At 33.6% G+C, this 10,139-nt stretch overlaps 1 protein-coding gene across 2 annotated transcripts; it reads left to right on the top strand.

Moving 5' to 3' along the window:
- Positions 1–2,312: 2,312 nt before the first annotated feature.
- LOC131148570 (putative axial regulator YABBY 2) lies at positions 2,313–9,194 on the top strand. 2 transcript variants are annotated; one of them, XM_058098361.1, is made up of 6 exons: positions 2,313–3,130; positions 5,262–5,387; positions 5,813–5,948; positions 6,335–6,383; positions 6,601–6,676; positions 8,671–9,194. In XM_058098361.1, exons 1-6 carry the CDS (start codon positions 3,059–3,061, stop codon positions 8,785–8,787), a joined length of 576 nt encoding a protein of 191 aa, XP_057954344.1. In that variant the 5' UTR covers positions 2,313–3,058; the 3' UTR covers positions 8,788–9,194. The 2 variants fall into 2 exon arrangements, with proteins under 2 accessions (XP_057954344.1, XP_057954343.1); XM_058098360.1 differs by having other exon boundaries at positions 5,810–5,948.
- Positions 9,195–10,139: the final 945 nt, after the last annotated feature.

Below are 10,139 nucleotides of genomic sequence, written 5' to 3'. Positions count from 1 at the left end.
CGGCATCACATTATTTAAAGCTTTGTCATTAAATGTTTTGTAATTTTTTTCGTTCCAAATTTCCCATGAAACTGCAGCCGAAATTGAAAGCTTTAGTTAGGGGTGACGAAATGGGTTCACGGCCGCTTTTAAATGGTACATAAATGGGTGAGGGTTAAATGGATTTGGGTTCAAGTTGACCTGTTTATTAATGGGTAAATAAGCTATAAATCCAAACTCGCATGTTTAATAAACGGGTCATAAGTAGGTACCCGTTAAGCACCCATTTATAAATATAATTTATTTATTTTAATTTTTTCTCGAACATTTCACCAAAAATGACTTAATTTTTAAAAGAAAAAAAAAACAACACTCGTTTAGCCATTTATTTTATTTATTAATATCTTAACAAAAAACTTAAAATTTTAAAAACAATACATCTCTTTAATTTTTTTGAAAAAAATATGATTTAATTTTTTAAAAAAAAATAATGTTAATATAGTCTATTACTAATGTTGTGTATCATTTTTTCCTCTTCAAATTTTCAATATATAACTTGTAATTATAAAAAATTATTATTTATCTAAATGCCCAAAGAAAAGAAAAAAATTATAAAATATTTTTTTTTAAGTAAACATGTGACCTGACAAGTACCCAGAGCATGACAGAAATGACTTAGTTAAAGGATGTTGATTTTCGGATATTACAGAATCTGGAAGTGTAAATTGTGAATAAAAGAATGAAAACAATGTAATGTGTGAGATGACTAAAACCAGGGCAAGAGAAGTTGAAACTAAATTTGGACGGGAGTAACTTGGGGAACCCAGGGCCGGCGGGTGATGGTGGCATCCTTAGAGACCATACAGGTTCATTTGTTTTTTATTTTTCAAAATATTTTGGTTATTGTTTAAATAATGAAGTTAAATTGAGAGTTGTGTTGGAGGGAATAAAGATTTGCAAACATTTGGGTCATATTAATATTGATATTGAATGTGATTTGAATATTATTGTAAATTGGATAAGATCTAGTCGGTGCTCCTTGTGGTATTTGTGGGATTTTTGAGAGCAGCGGATTGGTTTATTGGAGGGAGTAGACTTTTCGATAAAGCATTGGTATAGAGAATGATACAAAGTGGCAAATGCCTTGGCACGTCAAGGTACTATGGGGAGGAATTATTTGTTTACAAATAGCAGTGAATTCCCTAGAGTTATCAATGGGTTGTATAAACTGGAGAAGATTGGTACGGCTTTTATGAGGTATGTTTAGTTGATTTTTTGTTACTTTTGGTTTATGCTTTATGTTATTTATCTTTTGTTTGTTTTGTTGCGTGAGATTTGTTTTGTAGGTCCTTATTTTGTTTTGTTTTGCTTCAATTTGTAATCCTGTATTGGCTAGATGTTGGTGTTATTTTTTGGTAGACCTTTAAAGTTTTATCTTTTGTTTCTCCCTTTGATTGTCTTGTAATCACGGTATTCATTCTCCAAAAGTCAGGGTTTATCAATAAATAAATGAAGGTGTCGCTCTTCTTTAAAAAAAAAGAAAAAGTGACCGGGTACCCGACTCAGTCCCGTCTAACCTATTTATTAAATAGAATGGGTTTGGATTGACCTATTTATAATTAAATGGGTCATCTCCCATTAATCCCTAAATGGGTGGATAACGAGCCACCCATTAGATCATGACCCTTTTTGCCACCCCTAACTTTAGTCCTAATTAGCTTGTGACCTTTGAACTATGTATTGCTACAAGAAAGTAAACTCGTGTTATTAGTTTTCAAAGCATACAACAAGTTAGCAACTTAGAGTGAGCTAGCAAACTCCAAACCTCTCGAATTTCTACTAATTATGATATTCTGAAAAGCTAAATTCATACCCACCTGCTGCACTTTGGATATTTTTTATTCTACAAATAAATATTGAAAGATTCCACGAATAAGACAAATTGTCTCTTTAAAAATATATGATTTAAAACCTATCAATTACATAATATTATATTAATATATACGTCCATAATAAAATGAAAAATGTTGTTTGTGCGGATTCAAACATTAATATAACAATGTGTAATTTGGAAGTTTCAGTATTAACTAAGAGAGAATGATGTGAGAAATAAAGAATTAATGGTAAAATCTAAAATTGAATGGTTCAACCTATGGATCGGATTGATTATGTAAGTGAGTTTTTTTTTTTTTTTTCCTTTTCTTTTGGAGGGAAGGGATAAGTATGAGAGGGTACAATTTTGGATAGAGATTCTCATCTTGCGGACGAAAACACCCAAATTTTTAACTCTTAAAAAAAAAAAAAAAAAAATCTAAGAATACTGTAAACTATAATGGCAACTGCAGCAGCTAGCAGCTAGCAGCTACAAGCCAGCAGTAAGCTGCTGCCGCTGCTGCGTTGTCCGTGAAATTAATGTAGTGAGACAAGGGGATCGAAGAAACCCTCTCTCTCTCTCTCTCTGTTTATTATTAGGGTTTTAGAGAATTTGGAGGGAGGGAGCTGGAGGGAATGCGATGTGTGATGGGCTAAACATTCCAAAGGGATCATTGACGCATTTAATGTAACTTCGCCCCCCTCGTCCGCTACACACTTAGAAACTAAGCCCCCAACTTGGGTCAGAGGGACCTAGCTCCTTGCCTCCTCCCCCCTCCCACCCACTCATTCACTACTCTCTATTAACTCTCTCTCTCTCTCTCGCTCTCTCACTCACTGACTCACTCATAAATCCACCTTTCTCCAAGAAACCGCTTTTCGATTCCTACCCACCCAAACACTTACTAACTCTATATATTAATTCAAAATCCACCATACAATATATATATATATATATATATGCACTATTCTGTATCCGTACTCCCACTCCCCCGCCATCATCACCATACTTCTCTCCTTCTGCACCCTCTCTCTCTCTCTCTCTCTCTCTCTCTCTCTCTCGCTCTGATCTGAGAATTGAGCATCATTTTCTCTTCTTTCCTACTGTTCCCATTTGCCTTAAGTTCAATAAATCAATCTTGGTATATACAAAAAGTTGAAATTCTTCAGGCTGAGATCGATCTAGCTAGAGCAAGTCTGGCCTGAAATGTCAACAATGGACACCCCCTCAGACCGTGTTTGTTATGTCCACTGCAATCTCTGCAACACCATTCTAGCGGTATCTCTCTCTCTCTCTCTCTCTCTCTCTCTCTCTACATATGGAAGAAACAACAGCGTGTCTATGAAATTGAACAAGTTTAGTTGCGTGTAAGTTTATATATATATATATTATATGAGCAGCCAACAAATATATGGAAGCAAATTAAGTCGGTTCCAAAGCCCAGTTTGAATGAAAGAAAGAAATTATATATATGATATGAAAGTAGCTTTATGCTTTGGCTAGCTATTAGCTACCTACTATTCTAACTGCATCAACACAAATCAATTCTTATAACCCAATTACTTTAATTTTCTTTCCTTTTATCTTTATTCTTAATTTCTTTTTCTTTCTTTTTAAAGAAGGAAAATGAGGATCGAACTGGGTATGTATATCTACCTTTTCCTTGTACAATGCATTAGATCCAACCCTCCACTACCTTCATTCATGTTGGCAACAAGTACAAGGTAGCTACTGCAAGCAATTAAATATTATGTTCTGGCAGTGCAGCTCAATCCACCAGACAAAAAATCTATATATGCCAATCACGCCCATATATATATATATATATATATATAAATATATATATATCTATATATGCCAATCACGCCCATATATATATATATATATATATATATATATATATGAGTTAGCAGGTTAATTTTGGGGGTACCAGGGACTAGCTGGTGGGTAGAAGATTAGGGTTCTTAAAATTCTGAATGTATATATACCTAAGAGACGATATTTAGAAGCCCACATGCAGCTTTTGTAATTTCTACCCTTTAAGAACTATACCCACTTCCATACATGTTTCATTAGCAATTATATATATCAAAACTTTTCTTCTTCTTCTTCTTCTTCCTCTTCTTCTTCTTCTCTCTCTCTCTCTCTCTCTCTCTCTCTCTCTCTCTCTCTCTCTCTCTCGGTGGGTTCTTCTGTTCCCACTGACTAACTCCAGCAACCGATGCATATGTCATACAAATACACAGTACACACAAATAAAGGGTGTGCAATTTTTCACCTTTTTTTTTTTTTACAAGAAGCTAGCTGTTAACATATATATTACAGATGGAGGTGCAAGGTGCAAAAGAAAAATCAATGGAGATGCTTTATTTTTCTGTATAATTGTTTTCATCATAACGTTATTGCTTGTTTCAAACCTGAAACTGCTTTTGAGAGAGGTAGCAGTGATATCTACTGGCTCCCAATCGTCCATTTTGGACATAGCTGATAGCTCATCTCCTTTTGTGGTTTCTGTTCCAGTCACGTCGCTTTCCTCTCTCTCTCTCTCTCTCTCTCTCTTTATTAATCTCTTGATGCATAGGTAGGGGTGTCATGGCAGATAGCCCAGTGCACCGAAAGAAGAAAGGCACATGCCAATTAGTAGCCTTTTATTTTGAAATTAGCACGGAATTAATTACCCATATTATTAATGTTAGCTAGCTAGGCCCTCTTAATTAGATCTCATCTATATACATACATTTAGGGTTACTCCTACTGGTAAATTTGTTTTAATTAATTGGTTCATACCTTAATCACCTTGCATATATATAGACATTAATGGAGTAAAGTAAAATATAACATAATTTAGCAATGCACTTTAATTCACAAGCTTTTCTTTAATCAACAATAATTAAATATCTCTAAGTTTAGACCTCCTCTCCTTTCAATTCCATTTTCATCTTTAACTTTCTCCTGCATCCAGCTAATTTTTTCTCTTGCTTTCATGTAATGCACCTAGCTGGAGAAACTAATTAATTAAGAGTGTGTTTAGTTTTCGAAAATAATGTGTTCAATAATTTAAATGTATAGTTTTGAAAAATTTATTATTCTTTTCTAAGTTTGTAAAAGGAAGAATAAAGTGGTACTGTTGTAATATTTTTTTAAAAAAAATTGAAATACAAAATATTTTTCACAATTAAAAAAGCCCTAATCAATGACCAAACTGGGTTTTCTATCAATCAATGGTGACTAAAGATGATGGAGATCCTCATATATATTATTGCATTGCTTCTGTGCAATACTCCACTGAGTAGTGATAATTAAGCTATGCTACTTATATTGAAATTAACGACAAATTTTGTGCTTATGTATTTTAATTTAATTTATAAATAAAAATTGTTTTTGTTGTTGTTGTCGTTGATGGGTGCAGGTTAATGTTCCTTGCAATAGTTTGTTCACCATTGTTACAGTGAGATGTGGCCATTGTGCCAATTTGTTGGCTGTTAATATGGGAGCTTTGTTTCAAACTACACTTCCTCTTCATCAAGATCTTCAGGTATTTATATATATATATATATATATATATATTCGTATATGTATATATCAGAATTGGGGGTGATCTTTGTACCGGGCCTTCTTTCTTTTTAAGCTTGATCCCAACTTGTGGGGCTTCGGCCTAGCCTCTTGTCACTTTTGTCTTCTTGGAACTTTCAAGCTCCTTGCTTGTAGCCTCTTGTCAATTTTGTCTTCTTGGAAGTTTCAAGCTGCTTGCTTGTTTCTTCCCCTTTTTTAATGAATTTACTTTCTCTAAAAAAATTAATGGATAGTAATTTATTTGCTCTTAATTAATTAATTATTGTTTGAAGGGCTTCATTAATGGATATTTGCTCTTTTTTTTCCCTTTTGGTTCGAGTACAAGTTAAATGTGTGTGCGTGTGTGTGTATTGTGGTTGAGAAATTAATTAAACAAAGCTGCAGAAGCAAGTTGAGGTGAATTCTGAAGATATATTAACTAAGGATGGTGGATCATCTTCCAAATGCAACAAGTTCTCTCCATATGATTATCAGTCTGCCCATCAGAATGTTATTGAGCAACCCAGAATGCCTCCCATACGCCGTGAGCCTCTCTCTCTCTCTCTCTCTCTCTCTCTCTCTCTCTCTCTCTATGCATAAATATATAGACACAGTAATCAAGAATGAGAGAGCAATCTTTTGTTTTGTGGGCTATTTCCATAAACTATCAAAGAACACCTCCTAGTACTATACACCCCAAATGTCGATTACTGTATCTGCCGGCTCAATTATAACTATATATAAATAGATAGATATGCTTTTGTTCTGATTAAGTGCATTTATTTATTTGGTAGAGCAGGCTGTAGAAGAGTTAGTGTTTCTATTGTCTTCTTTTTTTAAATTTTTTTAATAAACAACAGCTCTAAAATGTTAATTAATTAACTCCACTCATATATACATTTTTTACTTTTGCCATAATTTAATAAACAGCACCAGAGAAGAGACAACGCATTCCTTCCGCATACAACCGGTTTATTAAGTAAGTTCAGCGTTCTTTTTAACTTCTTTTGACTTAAACCCCTCTCTCTCTCTCTCTCTCTCTCTGATAATAACATACACACAAAGTGATGGGAGATGTTGAATAGTACTAGCAAGAATGTGCTGGTCTTCCAACTGGAAGGTAGCTAGCTAGGTTTACATGATTGCATACAAATTGTTTTGTTAAATTATATATGCATCTACTTATTATTTTACAGGGAGGAAATCCAAAGGATAAAGGCCAGTAATCCTGAAATTAGCCACAGGGAAGCATTTAGCACAGCAGCAAAGAATGTAAGTTATTTAACTACTTGATTCTAACAACTATATATTTAATTAATTATTTGGCTAGCTATCCCCCAAGGATGATGGCTCAGGTGGTAAACTCAGCTCTCCTGGTTAAATGGTCAAGGTCATAGGCGAAGGGTTTGATTTCCCTTCAATATCAGGAAGTATGCATGTAATTAATTATATGCATGTTTACTAATTTGGGCTAATTGACAGAATTTTCTCTATACAATAAGAGCAGCATGCATCATTCATGGTAGACCTAGACCCAAGTCATGTTCTTCTTCACTTTAATTCTCCTAATTCCTAGCTGTATCTAGCACCTTCAATCTCAAGGACCTTAGTTAATTAATTATTGAAGCAATGACTTTAATTTCTCATGCCAAAAGAAGTAGAAGAAATCTACGTATGAGCCCAATGAACCATGCATTCTAAAAAAACAATTGAGGATTTCATTCACAAAATGATGATGAATAAATGACTTTGTGAAATTTGTTGTTGCTTGCACAATGTATCTTCTTATAATGACTGCTTAGTTATCTATATATGTACATTTTAGGCTTCAAGGTATACATATTACAAAGTTTTAATCATTTCTAGCTAGCATTATATTTCTAATCGGCATGAACACATGATAATGAAACTTCATTAATAATATATCCAGTAAGCAAAGACAACAACTGCCCCAAGAAATACACCACCCAAATACATGGACCCAAAACAGTATGAAGACCTGATTAGATCAGCTTGATAAAAACCCTTGTGGTTTCTAAGCAATATTGGATCACTCTACCCTTCTTAGAGATCATTGTGGAGACTAAATCCGCTGAGACCTAATTAATAACTACTCACTTGCAATGATTCTAGCTTGCCCATTTCGCCGCCCTAGCCAATAAAAACTGTTCAATTGGAGAAAGCAATCGGTCTTGCCATTTTACTCCACCAAAAAAAATGGCACCCTAATTTTGACCAAATCAACAACTTATGTCTAGCTAATTAAGATTCTTTCTTGTTGAATTTTATTTTTCACTATTTAGTATATAACCAAATGCACAAAAGAAGCAACAGAGAGTAGTGCTTGAATACCAACTCTCTCTAAAATTCCTCCTCATTAATTGTACCGCCCATCCAGCTTGTGAAATGTGAAAGAAGCTTTTGATTCAGAGTTAATCTAGGCAGCCAGCCTAGCTTACCAATACATCCCCGTAGTTCGATCATACAGTAAGAACACTTTTTCTGCATTGCAAGAAAGTGCTTCATCGGAATCAGTCTCGTTTGGAAGTTGAAAAGTATTAAGGAAAAGGGAAAAAAAAAAAGTACAAATTAAACAACCCTCTTTTTCATGCATGTTTGATTTTATACGTCATTCATATTTGAGGCATAAATTTTTACTTTTCGTTCTAATTATTTTTTTGTCTTAAAGAAAATCTTTAACCCAAACAGAATCCTAGTGATTGTTCATCGCCCAACAGTCATTCCAAAAAGATACATTAGAGCCATCTTCTACAACAAGTCGATCCGAAGACCTCAAACATGTACTCATTAAATTAGAAGTACTGAGGTGAACGTGGTTGATTCGGTTAGGCCGAGTTTGGTATCTATGATAACTATATTGCGATTTTGATTTGAAAAATACAATTAATGAATTCAAATTAATTTTTTTTGCCCCAATTTCGTGTTCATTTCTAGCATATCGAATTAACTAAATGTCATTTGCTGAACAGAATTATGAGATCTTTTTTTAGGCATTTAGATATAGTTTAGAAACTCAGCTAGCTATCATATATTCATGATGCATGTGTTCACTGAATTAGCAATATATATATATATATATAGGGACTGCATGGGTATGGATATATGTGGTGGGAATTGAAAACTGCGTACACGAGTGCGAGCACACACGCACACACACACATATTTGCATGAATGGTATATAGAAATGGTAAGGAATATTAAAGAGGATTAATGAAGAGAATGGGTGTATGTTGTGTATTTGCCAGTGGGCGCATTTCCCTCACATTCAGTTTGGGCTAAAACTTGAAGGCAACAAGCAGTCAAAGTTGAACGAGGCATTTGAAGGAGATCAAGGGGCTCCAAAGTCTCATGGATTCTACTAGCAGCTACCTATTTAAAAATGTATGCTAGCTACTATATAGATACCATATATGCATTATGTATTTATTTATCATCGTCATGAGCAGTACTGCTTCAAACTTATTGCCTATATATATATAAAGAGAGAGAGAAAACTACGTATTGAGATTGGTGGAAATCTCTCCTAATCAAACTGTATGACCTTCAAATCTCCAAAATCTTACTATATGTGAAGGAGCTGGTATTCTTTACATGTAATTTGGGTTGAATACCATGTAATAAAGTAAAGGGTACCATTGAATAATCTGCATTTTTCCATCAACTGCATCTTCAAATCTCCAAAACCTTACTATATGTGAAGGAACTAGTATTCTTTGCATGTAATATGTGTTGAATACCATGTAATAAAGTAAAGAGTACCATTGAATAATCTGCATTTTTCCATCAACTCTCTCTCTCTCTCTCTCTCTCTCTCTCTCTCTCTCTCTCTCTCTCTCTCTCTCTCTCTCTCTGATATTTGCTCGTGTATTCTTGTTTTGAATATTTAAATTTAAGTACGTGAATGCCATAATGTTGTGACCAAATAATATTAGTTAAAAACTAACGAAAGTTCTTTTAACTAATAATCAAAAAAAAAGTCCTGGTCTGTATGCGCATGCATTTATTCTAGCTCATGAGTATTTAGTTGTGTTCATAGAAAAACCTACTTGGCTAGGCAAGTCTCAATCTTATAAAATAGAATTTTGCTCAACTCTCAAATTGATGTCAGAATCTCATTCTATACATCATCAAAATTCATTTATATGTATGTTTTCTAAAAATTTTATTGTTTACAATATCTTTTAATAACTTAATATTTTGTAGGATTTGACTATTTTGAATATTTAATTGTTAGGTTACATTAGCATCTTATAATAGTAATATGTTCCAAATTTCAGTGCAATTAGAGTGTCAAGAAATATATCATAAGATTATGCACACACATAGCTAGGGCAAGTGAAAAAAGAAAAATATAAGAAAAAAACTCAGTAAATTACGTGGTTCATGAACAATATTGTGCCAGCATCCATTGAATTGTTGTGAAAATTAATCTCAATTATACTATGAGGAGAACTACCTTAGGATTTCAATCCTTGGTTTTATGTGTTTACCCTTTTATGTGAAGAGATAAATATGCCCTTATATAATAATATAATGAGATTATGTATTGTCTCAAACACATAGCTTAAGACCTGACATTTGAGCCTCTCATAATCCTCAAAGAACCTCTTATCCATTTACAAGCTTCAAGTAGGTTATCTTTCTAAATAGAAGGGAGTCACTATACTTAACATGAAGATAAAAAATTATGTTAGTTGGATATTATTCTAGCATT

Source organism: Malania oleifera, chromosome 2, assembly GCF_029873635.1.
Source record: "Malania oleifera isolate guangnan ecotype guangnan chromosome 2, ASM2987363v1, whole genome shotgun sequence".
Classification (NCBI taxonomy): Eukaryota; Viridiplantae; Streptophyta; class Magnoliopsida; order Santalales; family Ximeniaceae; genus Malania; species Malania oleifera.
This window is presented reverse-complemented; position numbering and strand designations above follow the sequence as displayed.